Source organism: Pogona vitticeps, chromosome 1 (assembly GCF_051106095.1).
Source record: "Pogona vitticeps strain Pit_001003342236 chromosome 1, PviZW2.1, whole genome shotgun sequence".
Lineage (NCBI taxonomy): Eukaryota > Metazoa > Chordata > Lepidosauria > Squamata > Agamidae > Pogona > Pogona vitticeps.
This window is the reverse complement of record NC_135783.1, coordinates 60,122,999-60,144,757: the sequence shown is the minus strand read 5'-3', so window position 1 is coordinate 60,144,757 and position 21,759 is coordinate 60,122,999. Positions and strand designations below refer to the sequence as shown.

Below are 21,759 nucleotides of genomic sequence, written 5' to 3'. Positions count from 1 at the left end.
TTTGCGGTGATCGGTTCCCTGCTTCGGGAATCAATTCTCGCAAAACGACAATTTTCCTATAGCTGATCGGCGGTTTCAAAATGGCCATCGGGTAAGAAAAATGGCTCCCCGCTCTTTTCTGGGACAGGTTCCTCGCTGCACAGGCAGCAAAAATGGCCGCGCTATGGAGGATCTTCGCTGGATGGTGAGTTTCAAGCCCATAGGAATGCATTAATTGGGTTTTAATGCGTTTCTATGGGCTTTTTTATTTTGCATTATGATGTTTTCGTTCTACAGCGATTTCGCTGGAACGAATTAACGTCGTAATGTGAGGCACCACTGTATTTGTATTTATTGAGTCATTAACCTTGATTAATAATGAATCAAAACATATTACAATTTTTTTATTTGTCCCCATCTCTAGTCATCACCATCAGCTTGTAGCATGAACTGCACAAGTTTATCTTTAATGTAAAGAAAAATATGTATATAAATATGTTACTCAAATTCACACATATCATTTGAGAATTCCATGACAGTATGCAAACGTGTCAAAAGCTCATGTCCATGGCAACAACATCCTCTCCGACCCCTTTCCCATTACAAATTGCGGAAAACATGGCTATGTTTTTGCATCATCTCTTCCAGTTTCAGGTTTTCTGTGATGCTCTGGGATGCTTACAAGGAAGACAATGCTGGTGTTGATCGATATCTCACTGACGGGAAACTGTTCAATCTGCAAAATTTACAGGTTGTAACTAAAATCTTTTGCACAGTGCATGAGCTTTTATTTGCCAATGACTACACCCTTCTCTGCCTGCAACAGTTTTGGCCTGAAGATCAGTACGGATAAGACTGGGGGGATGTACCAACCTGCTTGATGTGTACTTTTTGAGGAACCAGTTCTTGAGCTATATGAACACCCCCTTATTGCAGTGGGTAAGTTCATGTACTTTGGCAGCACTGTCTCCCATTGCATTTTAATTGACGATGAAGTGAACTCACAAATCTCTAAACCAAGCACTGCCTTCAATAGACTTTGATCCTCTGTGTGGAACTGATGTGGAATCAATCTTTCTGTTCTCCCTGACACTGAAGTCTCACAGCCAACACAGATGACAAGTATTTTTACAATCTTGAAACAACTTCAATGAGTGAGTCGTGTCATCAGAATGTCAGATAACTAACTCCCAAATGTACGCATTTTCTATAGAGAGCTTTTTGCAAGTGCTCAGTTGCACAGTGGACAAAAGAAGCAATTCAAGGACCTGAAGACAATATTGGAAGATTTTTATACTGACCATCTCAATTAGGAAGCTCTCACTCAAAACTAAACTAAATACTTTTTCCATCTTGGTCGATATTAAAATTACTGATTTAAATTGTTGTTTTTAATTGTTTTATGATATTCCTATTATAAGCCACCCAGAGTTTGGTAAATGGGGGAGGGGATATAAATTTAATAAATAAATAAAGTGCCTGATGAAACATTGTCAAACAAGGGGCTAAATAATTTTTTAAAAAATCAAGGATGCACAAAGGAAAAAAGAAGCAAGAAATCAAGAGTGTAACTTCTTTACAGCAAATGTGTCCACTATGTATATATCTTCCAGGCTGGTGTTGGGCTAGTTAGTCATCTCTGTGTGCATCAACATGCTACTATTCAACCTTAATCACTTATTTTTCCCTTCCCTCACTAAATAATGAATCTGATGGAACTGGTCATCTTCAAAAATTAAGGACAACCTATGATAGTTTATGTAAATAAGTATGCCATTCTGCCTGATCAGTCAATCAACTTTATTGAGTGATTATAAGTCATTCAAAAGTGAACAAAGTAAAAACCAGAATATTCCATATCTTTAGCTTTAAAGTGTCAGCAGAAACTTTCTCCTTATGAAGGCTTGGACCAGACTCTCCAGCATAGTAAATCACACAAAAGACAGCAGGAATAGGTGCAGAAAATATATTTTACATGCTGTACAAATTTACATAGTACTCACAGGAACATAACATTCAGCAGAAACGGACAGAACTTAACCATGACAATCAAATATGAACTGTAAAGAAAACATTAGCTAGTCCCTTAACTTATACTTCCTTCAATCAATCAAATTAGTGGTTTACTTCAGGGTAGCTTATTTCACACAACTGTGTTCTACTAGTCACACAGGCAGTGACTAATTAACTCTACCTGTACTAACCAATTGCTAATTACAACATTTCTTCTTAAAGACCTAACAATCCAGTCTTTTCACACCACTCATAATTTCACAAATTTTTAGTCCTGTCTCAAATTCTTACAGTAAAAGGGACTTCCACTGCTCTTAACAGTATATTTCAGTCTTCTCCAATATGATGTCCAGATGTTTTAACATTCTGATTCCCATCAGTCCCAGCCAGCCTGGGGAGGGAGAGCTGTTGAATGGACTTGGAGACATTGATACTATATTTAATCATATTCCAGTTTTGCGGTCCTAGATGAAAAAGTTGCCAATTTCCTTTAACCTCTTGAGAATTTTAGTTATCTGAGCTATCACTACTTCAATATGTTTTGCTTTCCATCTAACACATAGACACATTTATCCATAATAATGAGAAACATTACTCTTGAAGGTACATTTTTATGGACAGTTTGTTCACATTGCAGAGCTTGGCATTTGGCAAGCCCTACGGACAGATGGGCTTAAGCTAATGCTTTTTGCAAGGTATTTGAAATCAGGACTTAGTGGAACATGCATCTGCCATGTTTAATTACTTTCAATTATTGGAACTGGGTTTTTTTTAATTTTTGGCAAGACATTGCTCAGAATGCTAGAACTTAGTCGTACAAATGCAACATTTTTGCAATCCTTTTTCTTCTGCAAGGGCAATTGACAGCAAATTGATAATAGGCTATTGGCTAAAGTTTAATCTTTCATTTACACGGTTCTTCCCATGTATGAGCACCTACAAGGAAATATTTTTCTTACATCAGCTGATGAAATTTTACACAGATTGTATTTGCATTTCCATGTTTTCATCTGACACCTGCAATTCTAATAAAGCTTTTTACTGAATTTATTTTGAGTAAGAATGCATCAAATACATCCAAAAGCAGGAATGCATCAAATAAATTCAAAAGGATGGTTGCTATGAGCCTGACACAAACTTCTTTAGGCTATAGAGCTCATATACATAATAATTGTGAACTGGGAGTATGCCTCCGTCTCACTGAATAAAATAAAACTGCTGAAAAAAAATCACATTATCCAATATGCAGCTAAGGGCTTCTTAAAAACATTATTGTTAAGAAGATGGGGGGAATCAATTTAAAGTCACTGTGCAAAAAATGTCAATCTACATTCAAACAAGTAGGTGCTGAAGGAAAATATTGAGAGGTTTTTTCCCTACTGGGTAAGATTGTGAATGAGCTTGTGTGCATTTTTCACATTTTGGCAAAGCAGGAGGTGGATCTGAAGGCTTTTTATAGCACAAAATTTTATTTTGGCAGAATACCAGGTATCTCCACAGAAAAGCTTTAATTTTGTGGTAAATACAAGTTTTTAAAACAAAAATTACTTTTTTCTGCAATATCTTCTTTCTTCCCTTCCTTCCTTCCATAATTTTTTTAAAACTAAAGCTGCTGCTGACCAGAGAATGAGAAGAATGGAGGGAAGGAAGGAGAGAGCGCATCTTTTCACTCTTGTCCAGGAGTGAAATATCTTGCTGTGATAGACTATTTTTTTCACAGGATGTCTCAATGTGTAAAGACACCCTTTTTTTTGTCAAAGATGAGAAAATTTGCAAGCATTCATTACACCCCTAACACAAAGAGCCCACTGCTGTAGAAAGCTGAGGGAGATTTATGCATCATTATAGATTAGCTAATTGTTAATATTTCAATTCTGTTTGTAGCATGAATTCTGCCTCCCTAATCATGTGGCTGATGCCAACACACTTCTATGACCCTCCATAAAGACTTATTTAAATGACCAAAAGTCAGATCATTTATTGAATAATAAATAAGTAAATAAATAAATACAATAAAATGAAACAAATAAAACAAATAAATGAAATAAAATAACAATAAGGGGTAGAGAAAAACAGCAAGCCAAGCCAAGGAGAGTGGGCAGCCACCCCCTGGGGCTTGGGGTAGGAGTCCTGGACCCCACAGGGCTGGATTATAGGACCTTTGGTAAGGGGAGGGATCTGGTAGTGGTCCCCCCCAGACCTGAATGACATACATACATACATACATACATACATACATACATACATACATACATACATACATACATACATACATGTTTTGTTTGTTTGTTCAGTCATTTAGTCGTGTCTGACTCTTCGTGACCCCATGGACCAAAGCACGCCAGGCCCTCCTATCTTCCACCGCCTCCCGGAGTTGTGTCAAATTCATGTTGGTTGCTTCGATGACACTGTCCAACCATCTCATCCTCGGTCGTCCCCTTCTCCTCTTGCCTTCACACTTTCCCAACATCAAAGTCTTTTCCAAGGAGTCTTCTCTTCTCATGAGATGGCCAAAGTACTGGAGCCTCAGCTTCAGGATCTGTCCTTCCAATGAGCACTCGGGGTTGATTTCCTTTAGAACTGATAGGTTTGTTCTCTTTGCAGTCCAGGGAACTCTCAAGAGTCTCCTCCAGCACCTCAATTCAAAGGCATCAGTTCTTCGGCGGTCAGCTTTCTTTATGGTCCAGCTCTCACTTCCATACAACACTACAGGAAAAACCATAGCTCTGACTATTCGGACTTTTGTTGGCAAGGTGATGTCTCTGCTTTTTAAGATGCTGTCAAGGTTTGTCATTGTTTTCCTCCCAAGAAGCAGGCGTCTTTTAATTTCGGGGCTGCTGTCTTCATCTGCAGTGATCATGGAGCCCAAGAAAGTAAAATCTGTCACTGCCTCCATATCTTCCCCTTCTATTTCCCAGGAGGTGATGGGACCAGTGGCCATGATCTTAGTTTTTTTGATGTTGAGTTTCAGACCGTTTTTTGCACTCTCGTCTTTCACCCTCATTACAAGGTTCTTTAGTTCCTCCTCAATTTCCGCCATCAGAGTGGTATCATCTGCATATCGGAGGTTGTTGATATTTCTTCCTGCAATCTTAATTCCAGTTTGGGATTCCTCCAGTCCAGCCTTCCGCATGATGTATTCTGCATATAAGTTAAATAAGCAGGGTGACAATATACAGCCTTGTCGTACTCCTTTCCCAATTTTGAACCAATCCGTTGTTCCATATCCAGTTCTAACTGTTGCTTCCTGTCCCACATATAGGTTTCTCAGGAGATAGATAAAGTGGTCAAGTACGCCCATTTCTTTTAGGACTTGCCATAGTTTGCTGTGGTCCACACAGTCAAAGGCTTTTGCATAGTCAATGAAGCAGAAGTAAATGTTTTTCTGGAACTCTCTGGCTTTCTCCATAATCCAGCGCATGTTGGCAATTTGGTCTCGAGTTCCTCTGCCCCTTCGGAATCCCGCTTGTACTTCTGGGAGTTCTCGGTCCACATACATACATACATACATACATACATACATACATACATACATACATACATACATACATACATACATACATACATACATACATACATACATACATACATACATACATACATACATACAAAAAGGAGTTTTGAAAAAAGAAAAGAGAGAAAAGAGGAAGGGAGGAAAGAAAATGTTGTGGGAGAGGGCTATAGTAAAGGGCTTGTGCCTCATGTTAATTAAAAGGAAAAAGGAAAAAAGGGGGGGGGAGTCCAAGGCTCACAAGTTGGCTAAACCAAATGGGGGACATCATGCTTTCCCATATTGCTGTTTAAGAAGGGGAGCAACCCAGCCCTTCAGAGATGTCTTCAGGGAAGGGTACTCCCTCGACCCAGCAGTCTGGCTCACTGGTGGTAACAAGGTAGCCAAGTGGGCTTCAGATGGCATCAACCAGCATCCAGACACAGGTGGATGCCCAAGCGGAGCAAGCAAGCACCCCAGAAGAAGTAGCAGTGGCACAGCAAAGTGGAATGGAAGGGTTCAACACAGGCTTGCCAGAGCAGAAGGAATCCAGCTCCACAAGTGTTCCCTCAGTGACTTCAAGACGGACACAGCCAGGAGAGAATGTTGCACCGGGCACAACATTGCTTGTGAGTGCTTGGTTCTGGGGCACCAGGATCCACATGGTGCCAGTCTCTCTGACCATGTCCGCAGGCGACATGGGCTGGAATGCAGGCACTGACAGAAGTCACTACTAGTACAACATTGGCCCCTGTGGGCACCCCTCAGACTAGCACAGTTTCAGGACCTCAGGCAGCCCAACCAGTTGTACCATATACTGGGTAGAACTCGGTTGTCTACTATACCCTTCTGAATGGAGACCAGTCCTTGCCACTGGGAGACCATTTCCTGCCAGGAATGGTGGGAAAAATTGGCTGTACGAGTATGTTGATGCATTTGAGCTATTAAATAGAAAAACTGGGGGGAAAAGGACAAGGAGAAAGTGCGTGGGTACAAGCCACACAGTTGTTGGGCAAATTGGTTGCCAGGATTCTTCATTTATTTATTTATTTATTTATTTATTTATTTATTTATTTATTTATTTATTTATTTATTTATTTATACCCCCCAGACAACGTCTACTCGGGGCGGCTTACAAAATCATAAAATATCAATTAAACAATTAAACAATCATAAAATAACAATTAAAACTGAACAATCAAATAAACAACATTCATAATCAAAAAAACATTTGAACATTAATATAGCGTGATCAAGATGGGGAATAAAAGAACAGAAAAGATAGAATTCAAGAATTGACATGAGGGAAAGCCTGCCTGAAGAGCCAAGTTTTTAAATGGCTCTTTAAAACACCCAGCGAGGGAGCCAGGCGGATCTCTGATGGAAGGCTGTTCCATAGTCAAGGGGCCACTGCCGAGAAAGCCCGGTTTCTTGTTTTCTTTCCAGGCCTCTCTCGGCGTTAGGCCCCTCAACCAACCCTCCTAGCTGTACTGAGTAATTTGGGTAGATCTGGGCGGGAGAAGGCAATCTGCCAAATACCGAGGTCCCAAACCGTTTAGGGCTTTATACATCATCATTAACACTTTGAGGTTGATGCGGAAGCAAATGGCCAGCCAGTGTAGGGCAGCCAGAGTGGGAGAGATATGCTGGTGTTTTCTCACCACACTCAGAAGTCTGGCCGCCATGTTCTGCACCATTTGAAGCTTCCACATCAATCTCAAAGGTAGCCCCACATAGAGTGCATTGCAGTGGTTTAATCGCGAGATTACGAGCATGTGAACGAGAGTAGTGATGGACACCCCCCCATCAAGGTAGGGTCGCAGTTGGGCGATCCGCCACAGATGAAAATAGGCGGAGCGGGCCACGGACGCCACGTGGGTTTCCATGGTAAGCACCGGGTCCAGATGTATCCCCAAGCTGTGGACCTGACTCCGTGTGGTGAGAGACACACCCAAAAAGAGAGGGAGTCTCCCAAACCGCCAATGGGGGGCCACACACCCTCAAGACCTCTGTCTTGTCCGGGTTCAGCCTCAACCCATTCAGCTGTATCCATTGCAGTACAGTCTCCAGGCAGTGCTGAAGGGACAGAACAGCATCCACTGAAGTAGGTGAAAAGGAGATGTAAACCTGGGTGTCATCAGCATACTGATGGCACGAAGCCCCACACTCCCTGATGACCCCGCCCAGCGGCCTCATATCGATATGAAACAGCATTGGGGAGATAATCAACCCCTGTGGAACCCCACAATTGAGACTCCACGGGGCTGAGACACTCTCCCCAAGTTGTACTCTCTGGGGACAGTCCTCCAAGAAGGAATGGAGCCAGGCAAGCGCCAGGCCACCAATTCCCAGGTCAGAGAGCCTCCCCAGGAGAATACCGTGGTCGACGGTATCAAAGGCGGCTGAGATATCGAGGAGGACCAACAAGGACATATTGCCCCTGTCAGCCTCCCTCAGCACGTCATCTAACAGTGCAACCAGTACCATTTCTGTACCGTGGCGCAGCCTGAATCCTGACTGAAATGGATCCAGAGCATTAGTTTCATCCAGAAGCGCCTGAAGCTGATCAGGCACCACCTTCTCTACCACTTTGCTAAGGAAAGAAACATTGGAGACGGGCCTATAATTGCCAATTTCATCTGCTACCAAATTTGGTTTCTTCCTAATGGGCCTAATGAGTGTCTCCTTGAGTGTCTCATTGCTTTGGGCCATTTCGTTGTTATAGGCGTGGCTGCTTTGATTAGCCAGGCCGGGCAAGGGTCAAGAGAGGAAGTGGTGGCCCGACATCGATCAAGCGCTTTGTCCACTGTATCTGGTGTCACAGGCTGAAAGCGCTCGAGTGTCACCGGGCAAGGCAGAGCGCTAGTCATCTCAACTCGATCCACTGTATTTAAAGAAGGAGGGAGATCCCAGCAGATGGCCTCCACTTTTGATTTAAAAAATGCTGCAAATTGGTCAGGTGAGATATTAGAGGGAGGCCCATCACCCAGACCAATTCCGGATAGATCGCGAACTATACGGAATAATTCCGCCTGCTGATTAGAAGCAAAGTGTGATCGTTTAGCAGCCTTCACCTTAGCCAGGTAATGGTTAGTTGTGATCCTGACACCTGTCAGTTCCTCTCTCCAGATGCACTCTAGCCGTCTCCTGTTTCGCTTCATTGCTCGTGGTGTGAGCTCAGCCAGAGAGAGCTTTCTCCTTGATCCAGTATATGGATCTAATTTAAAGGGCATATGTGGATTTTCCAGGGCATATATGTCTTCTTTATGATGGATTTCGTATGCACACAGCACTACACCCCAATATGCGCTGGGACTTCCCCCATGACACGTTGTGGCTTCGGCTGATGACGCTATCTCAGTCTATTTTAGGTGACAAGTTTGATAGTGGACATCTGGTGCACAGAGCATCACAGGCCAGCACTTCCTGTGCAATAGCAGGCCAGGTGGTTCATTCCTGCTTGATCTGCTGGGAATTTAATGCACACGGATCTTGTGGTTGAAGACCATGTAAATTTAAGCACCAGTGTTTCATATGTGGTGCACCTCGTGCATCAGTGGCATGTCCGAAGGGCTGGTCAGGAGGTGCTGGAGGCAGGGAGCTGGAAGAGGGGCACAAGCCCCATCCCAGCCCCTCCAATAATCAAAAAGGGACACAGTCCAATTAAGGTACCTGTTTTAGAGCAGTTGCCAAAAGACTAACCAGACAGAGTAGCGGCTAGGTTTTTGAGTGAGAGGTTTCAGTTTTGCTTTGGTATTCCAGCATTTGGGGACAGAATGGCATGGCCACTTGGGCTGATAACCTAAAGTCAGTCAGAGGACAGGAGGACATTGTTTATGTGAAAATCTGCAAGGAAGTTTTAGAGGGCAGAGTATTGGGTCCATTTTTGGCATCACTGGTGGAGCATTTATGTGTGTCTCCACTGGGGGTAGTACCAAAAAAGACACCTCGTGAGTTTAGATTGATTCACCATCTGTCCTTCCCAGCAGGGGACTCTGTTAACGATAGAAACCCTCAGGAACTGTGCAGTGTGCGATACTCATCGTTCAGCACCACAGTACATATGGTGAGGAGTTGCAGAAAGGGGGCAGAGCTTGTGAAGTGTGACATTAAGTTTGTCTTCCAGCTACTCCCAGTACATCCAGATGATTGTGACCTGCTACGTTTTGCCTTTGAAGGCAACTACTGTGTTTCCCTTAAAATAAGACAGGGCCTTATATTAATTTTTGCTCCAAAAACGCATTAGGGCTTATTTTCAGGGGATGTTTTTTTTTTCATGTACAACAATCTACACTTATCCAAATACAGTCACTTCTTCTTCTTCTGGTTGCTGCACAATGGTGGAGGGTAGGGTTTCACTTAAGTGGGGCTTATTTTTGTGGTAGGGTTTATATGCGGCGGCCAGACTCCTAAGTGGAGCTCGAAGATACCATCACATTTCTCCTATTCTGGCCGCGCTGCATTGGCTGCCCATTCGGTTCCGCGTTGACTTCAAAGTTCTGACGCTTACGTTTAAAGCCCTAAACGGTTTAGGGCCTCGATACTTGGCGGAACGCTTACTCCCACCCAGTTCTACCCGTGTCACCCGAGCGAGTCAGGAGGTGAGGCTGAGGAGCCTGACGCCGAGGGAGGCCCGGAAGGAAAAGACAAGAAACCGGGCCTTCTCGGCGGTGGCTCCTCGCCTCTGGAACAACTTACCTCCTGACATTCGCGCAGCTCCCTCGCTGGGTATTTTCAAGAAACAACTGAAAACATGGATGTTTAGGCAGGCCTTCCCCCTTTCTACCTAACACTTTCTTTTTCTGTTATAATATATCCCGTTTCTCGCCATCTTTGGGAAAAAAATTTTTTTTAAATTCTATCTTAATTTATGTAAATTATTATTTGTGATGTGGTTTGTTATATGTTTCTTTTTAAAATGCATGTTGTAAGCCGCCTAGAGTGGTCACAACTGACTAGATAGGCGGGGTATAAATGAAATAAATAAATAAATAAATAAATAAATATGAGCATCCTGAAAAATCATTATTGGCCTTATTTTTAGGTTTTATCTTATTTCCGGGAAAACAGGGTACTATGTAGATAGGTCTTTACCTATAGGGTGTTCAGTGTCTTATTCAACATTTGAGCAATGGGCACTTAGGCACTGGGTGGGTCTAGCACAAGTAGTCTATGATTATTTGTTTTGTGGAGTATATGGCACTTCACAATGTAGGTACCTGGTGGATGCCTTCCAGGAGATAACACAAGAACTTGGTGATTCATTGGTGGAAGAAAGGGCCTTTGTCAAGTTTTAACATCTAGGAATAGAAGGCAAGAGGACAGGGGGACGACAGAGGATGAGATGGTTGGACAGTATCATTGAAGCTACCAACATCAATTTGACCCAACTAGGGGAGGCAGCGGAAGACAGGAGGGCCTGGTGTGCTCTGGTCCATGGGGTCACAAAGAGTCGGACATGACTAAACAAAAGCAACAAGAATAGAACTGGATACTAATCAGCAATCCAGCTATTTACCAGAAGCAAGTATGCTTACACAGGCTAAGGTTATCTTGAAGGAGTTGCAGGAGGTGCTCGGGCACCTGAATTTCACCTGTAAGGTAGTCGCACCAGGCAGAGCCTTCTTATGTGATGCCATGAAAGGACTCACCAAGCCGCATCACCGGAGAAGGCTGTCTCATGGGATGAAGAGAGTGTGGTTGAGATTCCTGGAAGGCTTTAACACCTCTTTTTGGAGGGAGGAGTTGTGTTGAAGGTCTGAATTTCAAGTACAGATGATACAGCAGGATCGTTAGGTTATGGCATTTATTTTAAGGGAAGAGGGTGTGCTGGGACCTGGCTACCTGAATGGTAAGCAGCTGGTGTGGTAAGGAATCTTACCTTTTTTGAGCTTTTCCCAATAGTGGGGACCCTGTGGCTGTGGGCAGAAATATGGGCCAACTCGGTCATTACCTTCTGGTGCAACAAACAGGCGATGATGTATGTGGTTAACTCTCTAACGTCTAGGTCTCAGAGAGTAATAGGTTTAATCAGGGCTATACTAAACTGCTGTGCTGCCTGCAGTTTAATATAGTTTTCCTGGCCCGCCATGTTCCTGGAGTTGACAATGCTTTGCTGACACCTTGTCCCATCAAAAGATGGACCAGTTCAGGGCGTTGGAACTGGGAGCACAGGTTCAACCAGACATCCTACCAGGAGAGGTATGGAGGACTGGAGATTTGAAGCCAATAGGGCCATGAGTTTAGCGGTTGTCCCCAGCACTCACCTCAGCTACTCGGCGGCATGTGCCAAGTTCTTTATGTTTTGGGAAGAAGATGGTCTAGGGCATGCATGACCTGTCCCACCTGAACATTTGATGTAATTTGCTGTTCATTTACATAGGAGAGGATTGGCACCTAGGTTTAAACAAGGAAAAATATCCCTTTTAGCCTTTTATGCTAAGGCACAGGGGTGCAGGGACCACACGATTGACTTCCACATTCAGATAATTGAAGGATGGAGTAAGCAGCACGGCTGCACAAAAGACATCCACGAGCCTATATCGCCAGCTATCTGGTGTAAATTGGGGAATGCATGGGACATGGTTTATATAGTTTTGAAGCATGCCTTTTAAAGGCAGCAACATTATAGCCTCTTTTGGGGCCCTTCGGGTGAGCGAGCTGGTGGCTGCAGTGAAAATGGATGCATCTGTATCCTCTTTGCAGAGGAAGGATCTAGTAGTCTCAGATGAGCAGATTCACTTACAAAGGTCAAAGACAGATCAGTGGGGAAAGGGACAGGTTACTCTGTCAGGTCGGTGTTCTGTTGAGATTTGCCCTGTGAAGGCCACAATGGAATACCTATGCCTCAAGGGAGATGAAGAAAGGGGGCTTTTGCAGCATAAGGATGGGTCACCACTCATGAGATACCAATTCTGGACTTCTCAAGCTTTGTGACTTCTCAAGATTTGTGCAAGGCCGAGATACAGGGATGGCGATTTGGGACTCATTCCTTTCGTGTAGGCATCGCGTCTACAGTGGCTGCCCCAGGTTATGGAGTGAAGGGTTGGGAGGTGGTCATCTCATAGGTATTGTTCATATGTTTGATCCCTCCCAGTTTTAGGTACTGTCTTGTGTTCTTCATTGCAGGTCCTGAGATGCCAGTGTTCAAAGTTATGCTATGTGGCCACAGTTACATGTTCTGGGCAGAAAAGTATGCCAGTCTGACCAGTTGGGGTCAGAATTTAGGCCTCTGAGTGTGGGCTGCACTTGAATGAAGGAGACGGAAAGGCATGCTCTGGGATAGGTTCATTGAATTGGCGTCCCAGGGTACTCCGGATGTGACCTGATATGTTGATTAATCTTGGAAGTAATAACTTGGACCGAACATCGGGCAAGTATTTGATTGTACATGTCACTGACCTGAAAGGTTTTGCAAAATGCTATCCAGCAACATGCACTGTGTGGTCGGTGATTACTCCGTGGCTCATGTAGAAGGGGAGTCGTAACAGAGAGGCTGGCAAAGCCATTAAGGAGGGCCTAGGATCCATTATAACACATCCTGACATCAAATTTAGCCAGCCTGGATTATACAGGGCAGATGGCATACATTTACCAGATACGGGGTTATTTATTTATTTATATTTATTTATTTATTGGATTTATATACCGCCCCATAGCGCTACAAGCACTCTCCGGGCGGTTTACAATTTTAATTATAAAGGCTACACATTGCCCCCCCAGCAAGCTGGGTACTCATTTTACCGACCTCGGAAGGATGGAAGGCTGAGTCAACCTTGAGCCGGCTACCTGGGATTTGAACCCCAGGTCGTGAGCACAGTTTTAGCTGCAGTACAGCGTTTTAACCACTGCGCCACGAGGCTCATTAGACATTTTCTTAAGGGATTTACAAGGGGGCCATTGGGCAAAAATTTTCAGCTTGGTGGGGGGCATAGGGCATACTTTGTAGGCCTTATGCCATGGCAGGTAGTGCAAAAGAAACAGGTGCAGGTAAGTTAAAAAAAGGAGGCACCCAGTGGGTGTAAGGCACCCCTCCTCTTGGAAAGACATTAGCAGAGGTTTAGATCAGTGGTTCTTAACCTTTGTTACTCAGATGCTTTTGAACTGCAACTCCCAGAAACCCCAGTCAGCACAGCAGGTGGTGAAGGCTTCTGGGAGTTGCAGTCCAAAACTCCTGAGTAACCCAAGGTTAAGAACCAGTGGTTTAGATCAGGGATGTCCAACCTTTCACCTTCCCTGGGCCACATTAGAAGATGAAAATTTGGTTTGGGCCGCACGTACATTTGGTTTGGGCCACATGAGGGGGCAGCCCTAGCTGTCCTCCGCAGCCCCGCTCCAAGCGCGCTTACTGGCAGCTGCGATCTCAAGACAGCAGAGGCTGCCAGCTTCGACTCCGGTGGCTTTATGGGGCCGGGAGGGGGTCCACCTATTGACGGGGACGGCACAATGCAGTCATGCAGCCCCCCCGTCCCCTACCCTCCCCCTCCTTCCTTCCCTCTCTCTCCCTCTACTGTTATGACATGCCTCGGCCACATTCCGGCCGCAAGTGCTGGCAGTGTATCTTGAAACTTTGGAATATCTTAAAAAAAAAAAAAATTGCACTGGGCCGCATTACGAGCTGACCTGGGCCGCATGCGGCTCTTGGGCTGCGGGTTGGACAAGCCTGGTTTAGATGAAGGGAGGGTAAGCAAGGGGACCCGGTGGAAGCTAGGCACTCAAGGCCAGGAGGACCACCTTCGGGTAATCCGGCTATCGGAGGACCGAAAGTGTGCTGTTTAGTAGGACAGCATGATTTTGCAATAGGAACTTCCTAGGGTGAGGTCTGGACTGGAAGAGCAAAGCAGACTCCGGTCGCAGACCTGTTTGCACTATGGTAGGCCCTCCCATGAAAAGGAAAGTTAAAGTTAATGAAGTTGTGGTGCTAGTTAACCCATACACGGTGTCTCGTCTCATTATTCTGGGCTGGGCAGGCAATGAGCCCTTTTGGAATCAAATTTATATTCACAATTTTCTAATTTCAACGAAGTAGTTTTCTCATAGATTTCACATTTCTGACTGAATGTGTGCCATTCATATGCTATGACCTGATTCATATTTCAAAATAGAGGTCTCTACACTGCATATATTAAAAATGTAATTAGACTCATAAGGAATTCTGCATAGCAGCATCCTTCTGCTAGTGGGCTGATGAATGAAATGGCCCATCCACTAATTTGTGCTGAAGAGTTGGGGATCTTCTGAAGTAGCTTTGCCTGTCATGCTGCGATTGTAGGGAAGAGGAGAGGGAAAAAAAATTCCCCTTGTGAGAGTGGAAATCCCTCATGTAACACTTGATGTAACTCAAGATGTTGAAGTCACCTCTTTTCAATGAAGTTTTGCCTGTAACCATATACAGTGGTGCCTCGCTTAGTGATGTTAATCCATGCAGCAAAAATCGCGATTTCATCGCTAAGCGATATTAAAAAGCCCATAGAAACGCATTAAAACCTGATTAATGCGTTCCTATGGGCTAAAAACTAACCTTAAAGCGAAGATCCTCCATAGGGGCAGCCATTTTCGTTGCCTCTAAAACGAGGCAAAACAGCGGGTGGCCATTTTGTTTACCTGGAGGCCATTTTGAAACCGCCGATCAGCTGGCCGAAAATGGGGGCTTTGCGATGATCGCTTCCCTGCGATCATCGCAAAGCGAATTTTCCCCATAGGGACCATTGCAAAGCAATCGCTCTTGCGATGGCAAAAAGTCTATCGCAAAGCGATTCATCGCTATGCGGAGCGATCACTATGCGAGGCACCACTATGTCTATATCAATACATGGGTAGGTAATCTTGAATCCAGTGCAATCCTATGCAAGTTTACTCAGAGGTATATCTCACTGTGTTCAACAGGTGTGCATGGGACTACTGCCATGTTTATTAAGTTCTTGTTTGCAGATATGGCCCAAAGTTATTAAATTAAATATTGCAAATAAAAACCTAATTATATATCAGAACTTGAAACCAGAATACTTTACAAACAACATGTGTAAGTGTGACTTTTCTTTTGGAATGAAAATCATGCAGTATGTAGCCATATACATTTACAAAAGAAAGACCGCTTCTTTGTGGTTGATATTTTTAACATTTATTTAAAAAAGCAAAATGTATGTTCATTTCAAATGAATCTGTTAAAAATGTTAAAGCATACAAACACAAATTGTGTCCTAGCAGCATCCAATAATTAGATTTTTCTAGAAGTCTGCAGTGTCATTTTGGCAAGCTAAAACACACAGTAGCTTGCAACCCACTGACCTCATCATAGTGCAGATAAAACAAAAACTTTATAAAATTAACAGGTTAAATAGCTTAAATAAAGGTGTTAAATACATGTCACTCACTCAAAGCTCCTGTACAAAGATAAACAAATCTGGCATTATACAAATGATTGGCTGGCTCGCACCACATATGGTTTTAATAGTTAGTTTCTCTATAACCATCTTAGCTGAAGACAAACTATACAAAGTCACTGACATTGGAGTGAACTGATAAGTGAGCCATGTACAAGGCATGTGTCTCTTTAGAAAAAACAGAACACTGTTTAAATTCAGGCACAATTTTTTCTGCAAATAAATAATCCTAATATATCTGCATCCAAACTAGTGTTAAATTCATCAGCACTAATTTTTTATAAAGACAGCTTGGTGACTATTCATTTCTACCTCCATTATTGCTATGACAATGTGACTGTGGAAATATCTACTGTACATACAAAAAATAGAGCACCTTTAAACATGAAAGTATATGTCTAGTTATTTATTTTTATCTTACAGTATTGAAATCAAAGCTACCATAAATTGCTTTACCATCTGCACTGGAGCACCTGAAGTAGAGAAAATAAAAATCACCTTATTCCTCTCCAGGAAAACTCAAGCCAGAAGTATACTCTAAAATGTCTAAAATGACACCAGGATTTGTACATTCATTTTCACAAAAACAAATGTCTGCCATTCTTTCTGTTTTATTTAGATGAATATGAATCTAATTCCTAACAGTCCACAGCCTTGTTCAAATGAGCAGGGCTACACAGAAATTATAGCAGTATATATAAAATGGGCTGTGAATATAGTGAAATTATATTAGGCTACTTCAAAATTACTGGTGTTTATGTGGTTTCAGTGATGCTTTTTCAAATATTAGGACTTTTTGTCTATCGTATTAAAAAACCATTCAGTAAATTTTCTTAGTTGAGCAGCTGCTGTTTGGGATTCTTCCTGAAGTCTCATGTTATCCTGCCTCAGATGCTGGACTTCAGCCTGGAGAACAGCTTTGTCTTGTTTTTCCTAAATCATAGAAAGAGATTGAATGATGTTTGTAACCACTATTTTTGCTGCTGATGTTTCTGAGTAAGCTAACAGACCTCAGTTTATTTCAACTCCCTACTGATAATGAAAGCACTAGAACTCTGATCCAAATCCCTGAATTTGCCTTAGTCTATTGTTTTAAAGTAGATGATCTTGCAGGCTAAACAAAGATAAGTTAGATGGTATAACCAAGTTTCCATATTTTAGCTACATATAGGCCTAGGTTATATGCAGCATGCTTCCTCATAGGAGCAGGGACATAAATCAGAAATACTGACTTAAAGGGCTTGCAAACAATACAAAAAGAACAATATAGCTGGGAGCAACTATGCAGCTAGACATGCATTAAATAGTACTTTACAAAAAATACAGGTCAGCAACTGTGAAAGGAAAATAATGGACTTCAGAGGAGGGAATTGTCTCCAAACGCTATATAAAGGCATCAAAATTAGTTTCAACAAGAAGAGGCACCGGTTTTTCTGCAACATCAGATACTAGTCAGCAGCGAAGTTTTAAAGATTGTGAGCATAATCCAACAAATCTACACCACTTGCTCCTGCAGCTCATGGACACCCAGAAACCACCTCCAGAGGGCTGGGAAACTCTGTGCAGCAAAATTTTGGTACCATAGAGCAAGGGTCCCCAACCCCTGGTCGACGGTCTGGTGGTGGTGTGTGAGTTTCCTGGAAATGGGCCGCGGACACGGATCTCCGCCCCCCAATGGGTGTGCTACTCTCGTTGAGGGGCGTGTTGTGCTTTGCCTGACACCCCCTTCTCAGCTGGCTTGCTCACTCGTTCCCCCCGTCCGCCTTCCCTTACCTGCTCCCAGGACAATCAGAAGGAAGCCAAGCAAGCCAAAGGGCACCGCGCAGCCACCTCGGGGAGAACCCATGGGCTCTGCAGATGGGCAACGGGGGTGACAGCCATCCGTGAGCAAGAGCCTTGAACCCCCCCTCCGTGCTCGGACCACCCGCCTGGGTCATGAGACACTCCCAAACTCTCGCTCCTGTTCCCAGCCCCAGCAAAGTGGGTGGCAGCAGCGCAGGTGTGGCGACGGTCGCCCCAGCACACAAAGCGCACCTGCGCCCAGTGATCGCCAGCCAGAGGGCTTGACTTTCCTCACTTGCCTCGGGCGGGAAGCAGTGTTGCACTGGCCGAAGTTCGCCCAAGCCCAGCGAAACCGGTGCTGGGCACCTTGGTGGGGCGAAGCTGGTGGGTGGACCTGGGGTGGCAGCGGGGGGATGGATCAGTCAAGTGGGGAGACAGGTGCCAACATGCAGTTGCCCCTTCCGCACCCCTGGCTTTTGTGCACTTGCTTGTTTGGCTGTTGCTGCAGAGTTTTGCCTTTTACACTTACACGTGCAAGCATGACACACACTCCTGTGAGCGCGGGGTGCCCCACCCCGGCACACAAACCCCGCAGCCCCCAACCAATCCACAGTCCCAAAAATTGGGGGCTGTTGCCATAGAGGGCTGGGGCAAGGAGTGTTAATACTACATGGATTTAACCCATGCGATCTAGTTACACAGCGAAGAAAGAAAATCATGTTCATGAATGAATCAAGTCAATAAAAAAGGCAGTTACAGACATATAGACAGAGTAACAGACATAAGGAGATATGATTAGCTACAATATAGGCAGATACCAAATCATTATGCATAGGACCATCTTAATGGCCTAGAAAGCAGTAAGGTCAGTACTATAGCTATCTCATCTGATTTACCAACCTATTCTCAGAAAACAATGGGTCCTTCCTTCCTTCCTACTCTCCTACTAACATATTAAGTTTAACAGACTAGAAAAGGTTTCCTCAACACCAGAGCTCCAGTGATGTATGTGTTTTCACTAAAATATTTTTAAATCCACCATCATCATAAAAAAACAACAGGGCCAGTAATTGAAAGGGTAGTCATATAGGGTGCAACAGTAACTAGCCAAGATGGTTGAGGGCTAGCTGAAGCTGTACTGAATTGCTCCTAACCTAGAGATATTTGAAATATTTAGAACTACCCTCATAACGGCCTAATTTTGAGCTGGAGCATCCCTGGGCTGCAGGAGGTTTCAATCTGCTGTAACTCAGCTCCTCCCTCATCTCATCAATTCTCTGTTAGCGGCCGGTATTATCAAGCATGGCAGTTTTTTGTTTTTTTTTTTTTGGCTGATTCTTTCAATGGCACATCTCTAAGATTAGGTAGGGCAAAGGCTGTGTTGGCACAAGGGGAGTTGTGCCAGTGCAGGAGGCTGCCCACTTCAAATCCACTATAACCAGTATAGCTTTGAGTTAGAGTTTTATTTTAGTTTGTAGTCTGTGTCAAAAAAAAAAAAAAAAAAAGGAGCCTCGTAACAAATTAGAAACAACCATGTTTTATTTGGCATATTTTGGCAGTCCACATCTAGAGACATAATGTTGCAGTGTTGTTCAAATCTTTGTTGATCCCATTAACACAAGTGCTAGACTTTATGGTACCATAATACTTTTTTGCTGTTGCAATTTTTGATGCACTTTTATGGGAAAGTTATTCCATATAGTTGAGCTGTCATAACCAAGAAGCCTCTTTCTATTGTCTAGACATAATGTACTCAAGGCTCCTGGAGAACAGCCTTTGCTTAAAGGCAAAAGATGAGTACAAGGAGTTCAACACTTTCTTTCATTGTACCTTTTCACACTGTCTCTCCAAGCGATAATATTTATGAAGTTAAGAGGTTTGTTTAAAATTGTTTAGCAGTTCTGCCATTTGGAACTGCCCCCCTTTTTTTCTAAAAGAAAAAGAGGAAAAAAATCCCACTCCCTTTTTCATTCATTCAAGATTGGTGAGATCTATACATAATAAAGTGGGTCTGCTGCTGTCACATGTAGTTTGAAACTTAAGAAGCTGTTTCTCATTGCAAGGGGTAAAGTATTCTAGGAGGCACAATAAGCTCTAAATTTCAGAGTACTCTGGAAAAAGTAGCCATGTCCACCTAACCAGAGGCTATGTAATTAATCCTTACAGTTAGATACAAGAAACATTTATGTAAGCAAATCTTACATAAGAAAACAAAACTGAAACAGTGAGAAAGTGTCATCTACACTGGTTCTTAACCTTGGGTTACTCAGGAGTTTTGGACTGCAACTCCCAGAAGCCTTCACCACCAACTGTGCTGACTGGGGTTTCTGGGAGTTGCAGTTCAAAAGCATCTGAGTAACAAAGGTTAAGAACCACTGATCTAGACTTCGAATACAATCTAACTCCTCAAATGTGAAGTAAACAAGTTCATTGGTACTTTCAGACTTTACTCTTCAAGTCTTTCTGAACATGATGAAATTTTATTTGTCCCCTTAATTTAGTTCCCATGATAGAAAAGTTCATGAATTACCTGAAGGAAAAATAATGCAGTTAAAGTTTTTCCCTAGTTAATGTTCAAGTATAAATTTGGCATAAAATATTTTATTCTACTGGAATTTTAATGTGTAAGAGGAATCATGGAAGTTGCTGGGGCTAATGGCAGCTAACTGGAGAGGTGTCAAGAGCATAATCAGGTACACAATCAGGCACATGACCAACAAGCTACCGACACCTCATCAGTTAGTTGCAGCAGATTCCATTATTTCTCTTGCATGCACATAAAATCCCAGTAGTATTTTGGTTAAAAAACTGAGATAGTTTTAATTGACTAATCCACTACTTCAGCAAGTTAAGTCAAATGTTTTGTTGTTTACTGGCTGGTCTATAAATTGGTATCTGAATGTATGAAGTTGTCTTCTAATGGTAAGTCCTACCATTAGTTTGTCCAGGCCAGGACAAGCACTCTGATTCTAAATTGAGCTTCCACTACCTTTCATTCAACTTCCATTGAGATACCAGAGATGTTGTACACTGAGGAAGCAAGTAGATTGGACGACAGATTTGCTATGGGACCCACTCTCATACAAACATTTTAAAATATCTAAATTTATTTATTTATTTATTTATTTGATTTTTACCCTGCCCCTCTAGACCATGTCTACTCGGGGCGGCTTACAAAATAAAACAGAACAGTATAAAAATATATAAAATCATAAAATTACAATTACAATTTCAATTTAACAATTAATTTAAAGAAAGGATTACCAAGATGGAATAGCAAAGAAAAGAAAAAAGGAGAATGCAGCTGCTCAGGGCTTGATCTGACATGAGCGCTGGTAGATGCAAGGTTACAGGTTACCTCCTGAGCAATTTTCCCTGTCTGAATCAAGTCCCCCCTCTCCCCTACCAATTTGTTCAATGTGGCGAAAACAAAAATCTAATGTAAGTAAAACCTTCCAGTAGTAGCTCCTGAGTTGTCCAGTAGCTCCTGAGTTGTCTTAGAAGGAAACCATATATGCACTGATAACTCTAATAAGTAACATGTTTACCTTACGAAGATCAGTTTGCAATTGTCGAAGAATCACTTCAAGCTGGTTTACTTTTCCAGTCAGAGTAGTAGGGCTGTCCTCCCTACAAAATTAAATTATATTTTGAAATTCTTGAAATGTCTCAAGCCTATTCCCTAGTAAATTAGGTCCAGATAAAATGCAGAAGTCACTGAAGCAACAGATGCAATAGTAGCAATAAGCTGTTATTCAGATACAAGTCCAGTCATGTGATATTTAATCAAAAATCAAATGCTAACAAATGTGTCTGAGATATCCCTTCCAATTTCCCTTGCTTATAATGCATTTTGTTAAGAAAGAAAATGAGACTGAAACAAGTTTATTTACACAAAATTAGTGTTCAAGTGTGTCAAACTGTACAACTGCTGGACTATGAAGCAGGGTGGGAAACAGTCAGAAAAAATGAGAGAGGTTAGGATAAAGACTTGGATTTAATTCATCCTTTCCCCGTTTGGGAAACCAAAACTTTGAAATGAGATGTCACAACAAGTGCACAGAGAACAATTTGGAGAGACCACTGAGGGAGTGGAGGACGTATAGGTGGATC

The 21,759-nt window shown here is 42.8% G+C and overlaps 2 protein-coding genes across 4 annotated transcripts in view; both read right to left on the bottom strand.

Annotated features, from left to right (window-relative positions):
* The window catches only part of LOC144585886 (uncharacterized), a 398,554-nt gene that overhangs the window by 352,285 nt on the left and 24,510 nt on the right, over positions 1-21,759 (bottom strand). The window lies entirely within an intron of this gene.
* The window catches only part of SIPA1L2 (signal induced proliferation associated 1 like 2), a 113,722-nt gene continuing 107,539 nt past the window's right edge, over positions 15,577-21,759 (bottom strand). For all 3 annotated transcript variants that reach the window (XM_020786762.3, XM_020786769.3, XM_072993480.2), the window contains 2 exons: positions 21,195-21,276; positions 15,577-16,797 (listed from right to left, as the gene is read on the bottom strand). In XM_020786762.3, the coding sequence (XP_020642421.3) occupies positions 16,651-16,797; positions 21,195-21,276 (229 nt within the window). In that variant the 3' untranslated portion in view covers positions 15,577-16,650. The remainder of the gene's footprint in view (positions 16,798-21,194; positions 21,277-21,759) is intronic.